General features: G+C 45.0%; 1 protein-coding gene across 1 annotated transcript in view; it reads left to right on the top strand.

The window, feature by feature from the left end:
- Nucleotides 1–10,408: 10,408 nt before the first annotated feature.
- Lrrc1 (leucine rich repeat containing 1) overlaps nucleotides 10,409–13,309 on the top strand; it is a 120,024-nt gene continuing 117,123 nt past the window's right edge. Inside the window, exon 1 of the mRNA XM_005073715.4 lies at nucleotides 10,409–10,794. Coding sequence (XP_005073772.1) covers nucleotides 10,636–10,794 — 159 coding nt within the window. The 5' untranslated portion in view covers nucleotides 10,409–10,635. The remainder of the gene's footprint in view (nucleotides 10,795–13,309) is intronic.

Below are 13,309 nucleotides of genomic sequence, written 5' to 3'. Positions count from 1 at the left end.
TTAATATACTATTACTTAATACTATAAAATTGGGTTACTGTAGTTAAAGTATGGTTCTGGAAAATCTTTAATTTATATTACTATGAAAAATTCTCTTTTATTTAACATTAGGTTAATCATGCCTAGCATGCAGCTGATGGTGCCCACATTAGAGTGTAGAGAGGGTGACCTAAGATACACCTGCAAGGTTCTTGTTAGCCTATCTTGCCCAACATGGCTGCTTTTCCATCTCTCCCCTGCCCACCGCTAACTCCCCCACTGCCCCGATCTGCTGTGGGTTGCACTGTTATCTTTTAAGGCTCACAGATCACTCCAAATTTAGCATCTCAAAATAACAAACACACATCACCTCACATTCTCTGTGGTCTGGGATCTAAAAACAGTTTAGCTAGTTGGTTTGGGGTGACCCTTTTTAGAAGTTATAATCAGGATGTTAGCTGAAGTTAGAGTTGTCTCAAGGCTTGAGGGAGGGGGGGAAACTTCAAATTCTCTGGAGGAGCACTGACAGGAGCATTGGTGGAGCACTGACACAGGGAGGAATCTGACTCTAAGCTGACTCAAGGCTGTCTCAGGACATGCATCTGGCTTCCCCTAGAGCACTGAATCCAAATGAAAGGAATAAACACCCAAAAGGAAAACCACCAGCTCTCAATACTCTAATCTCAAGAGTGACAGCCATTGTATTTTACTTGTTGGATACAAGTCAATAAGCCCACCCAACACTTAAAGCATAAGCACTAGCATCCTTAGGATCACATAACCACAGAAATAATTGGGTCTGGGTTAGCGTTTGTCTATGCCGCATGACTTAAGTGGAGGTAATTTAGGATTGCGTTCCCACCAATCTTGTTTCATTAATTTGTACAGAAAAGTTGGTTCTGCCTTCATAAGAGCTTTAATCACGTTGGGGAGATTGGTATTGCCAAGATGGACAACGAACCGTATGAGCAGTAAAGCTTCAGCACAAACCACACGGAAATAATCACACAGCCATGCTCCGCTTTGCATTGTCTTACCAGTCACAAGCCGTGAGTGCCTTTCCATGCATGGCCATGCCTTTCCTTTTATTCAGTTTGTTTTTCAAAAGCCATTCTTCTTTGGCTGTCTGCTTGGTACGTTTTCTGCTTCCTTGTCTGGTCAGTACACACAGACACATGCTCACTTCCTTCCTCAGGGAATGCCAAAGGAACTATTATAATGACAGTCACATGGAAATAAAAAGACCACTTCTCATCCCATACACCGGTGGGACATGTGCTTATCGTTCCCCGAGAAGTCAAGTGAATTCCAGTCATGTCCCTTTAGCAGGGGGTCCCGTTCCAGCTTGTCGGCTTTCCCCTTTCTCCTTTTGGCTGCCTAATGGCACCTTCTGGTGGCATTAACTTACAAACCTGAAAACACTGAGAGAAATGAACCAAACCGTATCAATGCATTCACATTTAAAATAAGATTTATATAGTTTTATATAATTATATACTAGAGTATATAGAATTATATACTAGAGTATACACAGTAAAGTGTGTATAAAAGCATGAAATATCTATTATAAAAACTTGTTTTGGTATATAACTATTAAAACATGTATTTGCTATAAATATTACCTGCGTGAATAACAATGAAGGTTTGATATTTTCTGGTCTTCCGTTTCTATGAATTATTGATAGTATATTTTATTAGGCTTTTCTTTAATTGTTGAGGTGCCCATAACTGTAAATCATCCTTAACAAGTTCTGTTTTCACATATTCCTTTTCAGTAAAATAGACCTGGGAAGCGAGATAAATACATAAGGGAAAGAAGATAAGGGACTGTGAGAAGGTAGACTAAGCTGAGATAGAGGGTTTGATTGTGTGTCTTTGGGAAGTAGGGAAAATGTGATAATGGGAGAGAGAGGGGTGGGGGGGAGGACTGGCCGTGAACCGGGGAATACCTGTGTTGACAGAAATGGAAAGCGGATAGAATGCACTGTGCAGTTCTGCTGTTGCACGTGGTAAATGTCTTAGCAGAACATTTGGAAGGAAAATCACAGTCACCGAGGGTTGCAGGGTCTTTATCCTCATCTGCTCCAATCTGAGGTGAGATACCAAGGCAGAGAGGAGGTGACTCTGAAATCTGTGACATTCTGCTATAAAGCCAGAACTGAGTCTCACTGAATTCCTGTTTTGGTTGCTTTTTTTCAGATTTATATTTCATATTCTGGAAGAAAATTGTTTCTTTGTTGGAAAATAGGAAATTATATTTTCTACATTACATAAGGTATTTAAAACTTGAAATAATATCATCATAGTCCATGAATATGTGGATATTAGGAAGTTATACTTTTAATGTGAATCTTCTCCAGTTTTTGTCATGCTAAGTGTATCTCGGGGAAAGAAAACTCTTGGATGAGGGTTCTCAAGCTGACTTTTAGAACTCTTGGGTGGTGCTTGGTTCAGTTTCCTCAAACAATTTATTCGGGGCTATATATAGTTATGTTTAGCTTTGTGTATCATACATCTACTTATAAAACTATATGACACTTAATTTTCAGTAAAGAAAATTCCACTTTGGTTGCATTCAAACCATCCATTTCAGCCTTCAATAAAACCTTGTTAGCACACCCAGAGGGAGCTGGAATCATCTCCCTGCTGAAAATGGCGATGATTGGACAGAGACTGCTACAGAGACAAGCCTAGGGCCTGCCTGAACCATGGACTAAGAGACATCAAGACAGCACAGGCTGTGGAGATAGATGACATAGAAGTGACATATGGAAATCTGAAGCTGAGTTCCTCTGTGGGGGTGGTGGCAAGGTCACCACTGCATCGTTGCCTGGGTGAACAACAGCAGGCCAGGTTGAGAAGTGCCAGGCTGAAGTGGGCGCTGTCTCACAGAGGGAGGAATGCACCACTGCGCTTGGCCCTGTCTCACTCATGGGGAGGAATGCACCACTGCGCTTGGCGCTGTCTCTAGAAGATGAAAAGACCTTCCGTGTACAGGAATTGGTAGAATTAATATCCCCAAAACAGTTTACAGTACTAGAAATTGTCTACTAATTCAATGCAATCACCATTAAAAGTCCAATGATATTCTTTATAGAAGAAATCAAACAATTAGGAAATTCATGTGGAAACACAAAACACTGCAGAAGCAGAAATGGCGATGCTTCTGAAAATACCTGCTTTAGACTCATGATAGCATTAACTTCAGGGTGCTGACATAAAACACACAATCAGACCAATGGAATAGAACAGAGGGCCCAGAGCAAACTCAAGCCACTACAGGCCTCTACTTGTTGATAAGAGTCCCAAATGCGTGCTTTGGGTCAAGGTTAGCCTTTTCAACAAATGGTGCTGGCAAAACTAGATGTCCACATGCAGAAGAATGAAGCTAGATCCATCTCTCCACCTCTGCACAAAAATCAGTCAAACTTGAACTGATTAAAACCAGAAACTCTATAATTGACAGAGGAAAATATTTCAACATGCAGACATAAGAATGGACTTTTTGAAAATGATGCTATAAATACAGGTAATTATCCTGAGAAATGGTGTATAAAATTTAATGAAACAAAATGCTTGTGCATAACAAAAGAAATCATCAGTAGAGTAAAGTGACAGCCTATAGGACAGGAGAAAAATCTTTGCTAATTACATATCTAGTAGGGCATTGACATCATACAGAACTCCAAGGGTTGCCCACCCACAATGAGCAATCCAATGAAGTTGTGGGCTAATAAATATAACTGGCAGTTATCAAAGAAAGAAATACAAATGGCCAGTAAATACTTGAGCAAGTCTTCAAAACCCTTAGTCATCAAGGGAAATAAATGCAAATTAAAACTGCTTTGAAGTCGGATGGTGGTGGTGCTCACCTTTTTATCCCAGCACTGGGGAGGCAGAGGCAGGCAGATCTCTGAGTTTGAGACCAGCCTGCTCTACAGAGAGAATTCCAGGACAGCCACGCCCACACAGAGAATTCCTGTGTCGAAAAACAAAAACAGTCAAAACAAACAAACAAACAAACCTGCTTTTCGACTTCATCTCAGTCCAGTCAGAGTGGCTGTCAAGCAGATAAATGCGATTGTAGGGTGGCGCATCAGATCTGCGCGACACTCTGGAGTGAAAGTACCTGGGCTTGAGTCAAGCTGCTGTGATTCTGTTTGCACTGCATCGCTCGCTGCCTTTCTGTCCACCATTGGCCACTGCATGGGTTTAGGAGGAAAACCTCCAACCTTGTAGCTCCCCCAGTGGCCCAGCAGCCTGCTCTATATCCTCCATGAAGGGGCAGCCCAAAGTGTGCTCTCAAGCCTGCTGCGAAGGAGAGCATGGACCCAAGAGGCGTGGGCACAATTGGTGGCTTTTTACAGTGGCTCCGATCCTGTGTGAAGCAGAGGAGTACAGAATCCCTGTTTGGAATCCTTACTTGGGCCAGTCTAAAGCAGTTCCAATGGAAACAAGTATACGGGTCACCTAATAAGCTCAAAATGATTATTTATCAGTGAAGCTGCACCACTCCCGGTGTATACCCGAAGGACTCGTTCTGCTGAGATCTGCACACCCATGCTTACTCTTGCACTACTCACACAGTCAAGATATGGAACAGACCCAGAAGTCCATTAGAAGGTAAGACAAGACAGCGTGGTACATGGGCACGGCATGTTAACCAGCTGTCAAGAATAATGAAACCATGGCACTTGCAGGGCAACGGATGGAGAGCACTGTGTTAAGAGAAATAAGCCAGACTCAGAAACATGTCATGTTTTCTCTCACACTGAGGTAAGTGTGTGTGTGTGTGTGTGTGTGCGCGTGTGTGCGCGCGCGCGTGCGCGCACATGTGTTAGCATGAATATAAATAGAAGGTTTAAGGGGGAAGAAAGGTCTGAAAGGGAAAGCAACAGGAAGAGGTGATGGGATAAATATCATATGAGCAGAAGGAAGGAGACGGACAAGGAAAGAAGAGGGGCAGGAGAGGGCACTCATGATAAAAATAGAAATGAAGTATAATGGCACATATGCAGGAGAATGGAACGTCACAGTGAAATCCACTGGTTTGTATGCTACCAAAAAAAACTAATAAACCTTAAAAAACTAAAAGAAAGTAATAGCTACAGCTCTTCTAGGTATATATAGCATATACCACGATCACCAGTAGATGTCACAGAATAGAATCTGAAAAATGTACTCAAAAGATAGCAAGAAAAGAAAGGGTCCTGAGGAGACCCAACATCAGGTCTATTCACCCCAGAAAGGAAACCCAGGGCAGATCAAAGTAACCATCACACCAAAGTCCATCTTGGTGATTTCAGTGAGTTTTATTTTTTTAAATGAGGGTTACTAACAGCAGTATGGGTGGAGGCTACTTCTAGGAGCAGGGATAACTTAAAAGCAGCTACTTCCTCCAAAAGGTCACCCCAGTTCTCATGATAGCTCATGAAAGCTGTAGCCCTGGAGCTCTGGTCATCTTGCCATCAGAACAAAAGTTCCCAGAAAGCTCCTCGGGGCAGCCTGGCTGGTATCCTTCCTCCCAGCAGTTGTTTGCTGTGTCTCTAAATTTGTTTAGGGAGCTACAAGGATGTTTCAGGTTCCCCTTCCCAGACATGTGATGCTTGTTTACAGCCTCTTTGTCCACTTGAAGGGAATGTTTCCATTCATAGGAAACTGTTCTACAAGGGACGGATGAGGTTCAGATGGCATTGACAGAAAGCAAAAATTAAAGCAGGAAACACAAATCCAGCCATTTCAGGACTATCTTGAGTGTTGTGATAAATGTTTTAATGGAAAAACAAGGACCAGGGTGATGGCTCAGCAGGTAGAGGCACCAGGCTTGACACCTTGCAGTGCCAAGCTCAAGTGTGGACACACAAAGGTAGTTTCTATAAAAGCCACAGGAGGAACACTAATTGGAAATAAGAGACTCTGATTATAAAGATTGTTGAATTCTAAATTACTTGCTCATGGAATTGAATTATATAGGTTCTCAGGTTTCTGAATGGTTCAAATGAATGTATCCTTGTCTTGTATTCTAAAAAAAAATCTCTGGTAAAAATATTCTTAAATTTAAGTCTGGGGAAGCATGATTACAGTCTGAGAGTTTCATTTATTAAAGGTTCCCTGGGCTTGTTATGCAAACAGATTTTTTTCAATGTCCCGCTTTGCATATCATTTGATTAGCTCTTTGACACATACATATGTACACACACACACACACACACACACACACACACACACACACCTCAGAGGGTCACTCCTGTATCCCTTTACAAGATGAAAAGGGCAGGCTTTTGATAAATTTTCTAGATTAGAAAAAACCCCTTTGTCTCATTGTAGTTTATATCTCAATATCATTCTCTTGATGGCAGCCTTTCTCCCAGAAAGACTCCATGCTCTGCTACTCCCTTTGTTATCCAGAAAAGTAACCCAGTGCCTGACATATGGCAGATACATGATAGTCACTTACCACGACATGATTCCTAGCCTAGGCTGTAATTTACAGATGCCTGTAGTATTCATTTCCAGAGAGAGAGAGAGAGAGAGAGAGAGAGAGAGAGAGAGAGAGAGAGAGTGTGTGTGAATCAGGACTTGTTCTTCCTTATGGTCTTGAGACAGGATCTGTTACTGAACCTGGAGCTTGCTGGGTTTTCTTGGCTAGGCTGGGCTGGTCAGAGTCTCATGCAGTCACACTTGACTTCTGTATAGGTGCTGGGCAGCCAAACTGAGGTCCTCAAGTTTGTGTATGTACCAAGTGCTTGTACCCACTGAGCCATCTTGCCAGTTTCTTATTTGTTATTTAAAAGAATTAAACACATTCACATATAAATTTTGGATAGTTAAATGTTGCTATTTAAAGTAGGTTGTTTTGAGTTTAATAAATGCACACATGTATGTAACTACCACCCAAATAAATAGTTCCGTCACTTCCCAAATTCTACCAAGACATTTGCTATTTATGCCTGTCTTCTACATCCATACAAAGTAGCTGCATGCAGCTATTGATTTAGATTGTGTCATCTTATATTAGCTTTCATTTTTACAATCTATATATGCTACATAATATAGTATGTAATTTATTGTATATGCTTTTTCTGTTTTATTTGTTTTTATTTTATTTTTTAGACAGTTTTCTTTTTCTTTTTTCCATGTAACAGTCCTGGCTGTCCTGGAACTTTTTTTTTTTTTTTTTGGTTTTACGAGACAGGGTTTCTCTGTATTGTTTTGGAGGCTGTCGGTCCAGCCCAGCCTCGAACTCACAGAGATCCGCCTGCCTCTGCCTCCCGAGGGCTGGGATTAAAGGCGTGTGCCACCACCGCCCGGCCCTGGAACTTCTTTTGTACTTGTAGAGTAGGCTGGCCTTGAACTCACACATATATGGCTGCTTCTGGCTCCTGAGTGTTGGGGTTAAATGTGTGTACCACCACTGCCTGTCTTGTATTTGGCTTCTTTTATGGACATGATTTTTTGAGATACATTCATTTTTTAAAACATACTTTAGTGGTTTACTTCCTTTTACCATCGAGTTCTAATCCATCATTTCTATAGGTTAAAATTTAATCTGTTGATTAATATTTAATTGTTTCAATATTTTGATTAATAGTAACAAACCTACCATTGAGCTTGACAAATAACTTATACCAGCTTTTTTGTGTATATATACCATGGAATGGAATGGTTGGATCATTAGGGCAGACATACAGAGAAACTTCAAATTATTTTGCATAATAGTTTCCAACATTTTACTTTCTTGTCAGCAATGCTTGAGTTCCTGCTACTCTGTATCTTCAATAATACCGGATTATCAGGTTTTGTTATTTTTTTTTTAAACTCCAATGGTTACAGGGCGGTATCTCCCTTTCATTTTACATTTTACATGCCTGGATTTCTGGATTTCCCAGTCAGCTCCATCTTACCAGCTGCCACTTTTGGATTTAAATAAGGTAATGGTTATGCCATTTTACAAAAAAGTTAGGAACTAAAATAACAAACCATTAATAGAGACATTTTCATTCTGTGATAAGGGCTATCTTATTTTTGTTGTATTTCTAGCATCTAGCATGTATCTGGTGAGTAATGTGCACATTTATTAATTATCTGTTGTATAGTAAACTATCCTGAATTATTATGTCCACAGTGGGCAGGTGGTCCTGAGTTACATAAGGAAGCATGGCCAGTAAGCCAAGGAAACCAAGCTGATAAGCAACATTTCTCTACCACCTCTGCTTCAGTTTCTGCTCTTAGGTCCTGTCCTTGCTTACCCTAGTTATGGGTTGTGATCCTGACAAGTAAGCCAAATAAACCCTCACCTCTTGTGCTGGTTAGTTATCAACTTGACATAAGGTAGAGTCATCTAGGAGGAGGGAACCTCAACTGAGAAAAAAGTCTCCATCAGATGGGCCTATAGGCAAGTCTATAAGGCATTTTCTTGATTAAAGACTAATGTGGGAGGGCCCACTGTGGTTGGTACCATCCTAGACAGGTGGTCTGGGGTTGTATTAAAAAAAGCAAGCCGAACAAGCCAGGAAGCAGCATTCTTCCATGGCCTTTGCATCAAATCAGTTCCTGTCTCCAGGTTCCTGTCCTGGTTTGCCTTCCCTCAAGGATGCCCTGTGATCCAGAAATGTACGTCAAACAAACCGTTTGCTCCCGAAGTTACTTTTTGTCATAATGTTTATAACAGCAGCAGAAAGCTAACTAGAACACAGAGTTAACTGAACATGAATTTGGCACGTGCACCCTAGAGTTTACAGGATCTGCAAAGACGGTGAGAGTATCTGCTGTTGTTCAAAAGGCCACGATGTCTTTGGAAATAGGAAGATACATGATCACAACACAGGGAAGCACAGGAATGCTTATTTCCAGGTAGGAATTCTCAAAAGAACAGCCATATTTTAAAAATGCATTCATCATAAGTAATCTAGTATATCTCTGAAAAATCAACACTAAGCTGAGTAGGTCAGCTTCCTATAATTTTTAAAAAGGCAGTTGGGAAACCCGCAAAGTTAATGAGGTATTTTCTTGGCTGTCTCAATCAGAAACCAAATTTTTCCATGGGAGGTGGCAGAAAATGGGCTTTATCCATGCTCCTGGAATGCAAGAATGAAGGAGGAGTGGAGGCTCAAAGTCCTCCTCAAGAATGCAGGAATCAAGTCAGCATAAACCGAGAAACACGGGGCAGGAATGAGGCACGGGCTTTAACTAGCAGGCCTAGGTGGTAATCCTGAGGTAGGAAAAAAAAGTCGAATTTCCTCCCTTTTCAGTTAAGATAGAGATGAAGTTTATGTGTCCCTTCCCCTCTCCACTTGGGCAAAAAGTGCCCTGTGCAGTTAGAAGTACGAAGAGCCAGAAGGGATTCAACACAAGCTTTGCCTTGGTCACTAAGCAAGCCCAACTTTCAGGCTCCTCCACATCTGAGCTGTGGGAGCATAGGGCTTCCGTGGCTGGGTGGGGGAGTCAGTGGAGACTCTTAAAACAGTCCATTGTGACTGTGTTTGGCCTGGACCGGGTCGACCACCGTTCATGGAGTGTCTTTGGTTATTCTGAGATCGTGATTGGTGAACAACAGGAGAAAAGGGATGGGTGGTCCAAGTGTCTGCCTATGCTAATAGACACGTGTCAGGGGCAGAGGAAGAGTCCTGCTCTTTCACCTGAAAATTATTACTTGGGTTGCAATCTCCCCTTCGTATGGAGCAGGGTGCTGTTCAAGAAACACAACAGCCAGGTGCAGGAGGCTCATCTGGCCTCCCGGACCAGTCCCTTCTGTACTTCTTCAGCCCAGGTTAGGCCCGAGTCACATCTGGGCGAGGTAGAACTGGCCCCGAAGTGCACCTTCGCCAACCTCTTTCTTCCTTGAGCATCTTTTAAAAGCTTTTAAAGACTCTGACTCCATGCTTTTGGTGGCACCAGGAAGGGGTGTCGCTTACATCTCCAATAAGCCCTACTTACTGAAGATGCTCCCAGGACACAGATCCCGCCGATGAGTGTGAGCAGACGCGGGGGAGTTGGGAGACAAGGAGGGAGGGGGTCAGAAAACCAGAATAGGCTACAGTGATACCCCAGGCTCAAGGTACGCGGCGGGGCGGTACTTCCTGACCCCGGAAGAGAAAGTTGTTTTGGGGAAGGGGAGCGAGAAGAGGCACGGTGAGTAAAACTAAAACTCGGAAGTTGTTCGGCTCCCTCTGGTCTTCGGTCCCGGTCCTGTCCTTCCCAGGTCCTTTTAAGAGCGCGGTTCCCACCAAAGTCCCACGCTGCGGGAATCCCAGCGCAGAGGGGACCGCAGGAGCCCCGGTTCCCCCGACCCTCCGGGGAGCCGGATCTCCAGGAAAACCCGGAGCGGAGCATCCCCGGCCGGGACACGCCCTCCGCGTGCGGCCGTGTGCGCATGCCCAGTGCGCGGCAGCCGCGAGTAGGAAGCGGAGCGCGGCGGTGGGGGAGGTGGGAGGGGACGCTCCGGCTGTGGCGAAGGCGCGGGACGCGGCGAGTGTTCCGTGGCTTCCTCCGGGCGTTCGGGACCGTGGAGCCCTTGCGAGGCGCGAGCGAGCCTGGGGCCAGCAACGAGCGCGGAGTGGGCCACGGGCGGGGAGCAGCGGGGCGGCCGGGCGGAGCGGGCTCCGAGCCCCGGGCTCCGTGGCTCGGGACACGGCTCCGGCGGCGGCGGGGGCGGCGATGTTCCACTGCATTCCCCTGTGGCGGTGCAACCGTCATGTGGAGGCCATCGACAAGCGCCACTGCTCACTGGTCTACGTCCCCGAGGAGATTTACCGCTATGCCCGCAGCCTGGAGGAGCTGCTGCTGGACGCCAACCAGCTCCGGGAGCTCCCCGAGGTGAGTGCCCGCCTCACCTGGCGCGGCGGCCGGGTCCGCGCGCTCCTCTGCCGACTGCTTCGCTGGCAAACCCTGGCCAGCGGGGAACCACTGCTGCACTTGAGCCGCCCCCATCCCTCCTTGCTTCCCCTGCTTCATCCTCCAATAAAAGTTCTTTCTCATATACACCGAAAGACTTGATGTTTAACAAGTACTTAGTTGGCGAGCGGAGAAAGGTTCTGGTCCCTAAAAGTAGCTGAGATCCACGTCTGGGAACTAACGCCGGTTAGGTGAGAAGCCAGGTAGCGCACACTGTTCCCAGCTGGGGGCGACCATGCGCCCCATCACGCCCCAGGGCCGATCGGCTGGCGGCCAGTTCCCGGGCCAGTGGCCCGGAGCGCCTCTCTATGGGCTAAAGCAGGTCCCAGAGGACATTTGGGACCTGGCAGCGCGCAAGTAAGCCTCGGTATCTCGGCATCTGTAAGGAATGTGCTTCTGGCCTTATCTTTGTGGGCTGTGCCCTGGAGAGATGGCGCTTTGCCGGCTCCAGTGGCCCCATGGCTGCATCGGGGTGCTGGGCAGGAGGAGAGCTGCTGCTGGTGCCCAGGTACCCGCCGCTGGGGCACTGCGTGCGTGGACCTGTTGCGTGGTTGGAACTGCCATCGTCTGCAGTGGCTCCCTCTGCGAGTCAGCCCTGCTGCTGCCTCTCTCCCTGAGCCAGAGCTTGCTGGGGTTTGTCCTATCACTCACTGATGCCGTACCTATTCAGAGTTGTTTACAAAAATTACTCGTCCGGTGACTGATGCGGATTGTGCTTCTAGGAAGACCCGGGCCCGCGTAGACCCAGAACTTTTAACCCTTGATTTTGCCTCAGGACTTTAGCTTTAACTGTTAAAGGGGAAGGCATCCCAAACCCAGGTGTATGTAGGAAGTAAGCCTGTGGCAATCCAAAGGTTCAGGAAATGGAAGTCTGCTCGGGGGCGGGGAGAGAGCCTGAAGGCCGAGCCTCGGAATGCAAAATACCTTGTTCGTCCTTTGGTAACGCTAGTGCCCTGTCATTTTCAAAGACGCTCTGGTCAGATGTCCCGGTTTGTTAGAACACGGACTGATAACGATCTCCAGCGCTGACAAGAGTTTAGAAAATCTGTTTTTCTCAACGTCTCAAGTGATGTTCCTTTTGAATTAACTTTCTTTGGTTCCCATGGCTGCCTCTGTGTAATCACAAAGATTTCCCACACTAGGATCAGAGCACCCCCCCCCAATTTAATTCAGTAGGAAAACCATCTAGTTCCCTCAGGCATGTATTATTTTGCAGGCATTTTCAATAAATGATCTAGTTTTTTGCTTCCCTGTTTCACTTAAGTGGTAAGCTCACTGTTTTAAGTTGTATAATTTTCGGAACCTAACAAATGTTACTTAGTGCTTTTCAAGGGATTTGAAATGCAGTTATTAAAAGACTTAGTAAACAGCTCTTGACTATAAACTTTGCAGCGCTCCCTGTAGTGTTTGTGTTTATTGTGGAATTGGAAGCTTTCTTTTGATTGGCTTTTCATTCCCTTCAGCAGTTTGTGAGATTTCCTGTGATGATGCAGAATTTTGCTTGGCATAGGAGACTGAGAGTTTTGGATGCATTAGGTATTGGTCAAAGACAACTCATAAGCTCAAAATACAGTCAGATGGCATTCTGTAAATACAATAAATAAACATTTCAAAACTGAAAGATGGTCTTCCTTATGGTTAAGTACTGCTGTCACCGCCTCAGATCGAGGTCCTGTAAAAAGGATTTCTTTCTGTCTTGTTTCACCCTTTGGGTTTGTACGTGCCAGACAGGACGGACTGCCTTGAAAGCCTGTTTGTTTCATTCCGCTTTTCCTTGGGCTAACTGTTGTTGATGTTTGAGATCTGTGTATCTCATTACTATTGCTCACCAGTGTCCCTGATCTCTAACTCCAAGCTCCTGCCTCCTCAACACTGTATCACCACTCTTGATGGAGAGCCGTAAAGGTCCTTGGTGTGGTGGCCATACCTACCAGCTGTATGTTTTATTGCCTGTAATTTGGGAGCACAGCCAAAGGGAGGCAACAGGCTTTGGGATAATGATAGACACCCACTCTCCACTGAAAGGCCTGCAACCTCTCATTTGCTCCCACATTTTCATTTACAAATTGAGATGGGGAGTTGCAGTGATTTTTCTCGGGGTCTGCACCTTATTAGATGCCGTCTCTGGCTTCCCCTGTTCACTGAAGTGTCAGAGGACTCCAATCACAGTTGAACACGTAGGATGAGTCTGGCCCATTCTGTTTCTCACATCCATCAAACCTCTAGCTATTTAGTCCCTCCTCCTTGAGTCATGTGATTTAAACTTGGCCTTGTTAAATATTTATTGAAGTACCTACCATTACTTACTAGTTATTAGGGATACAGAGATTAAAGAAGCTGTGATTCTTACGAGCTGATGGGAGCCCCGTGATGGCTTAAATACAGATGTTGTGACTGTGGGGTGGAGAGGGTAGCTCACTTCATCGGCCTGCTCACC

This window comes from Mesocricetus auratus, unplaced genomic scaffold (genome assembly GCF_017639785.1).
Source record: "Mesocricetus auratus isolate SY011 unplaced genomic scaffold, BCM_Maur_2.0 Super-Scaffold_100691, whole genome shotgun sequence".
Taxonomy (NCBI): Eukaryota; Metazoa; Chordata; class Mammalia; order Rodentia; family Cricetidae; genus Mesocricetus; species Mesocricetus auratus.
Note: the sequence above shows the minus strand (reverse complement) of the source record. Positions and strands in the feature narration are given on the sequence as shown.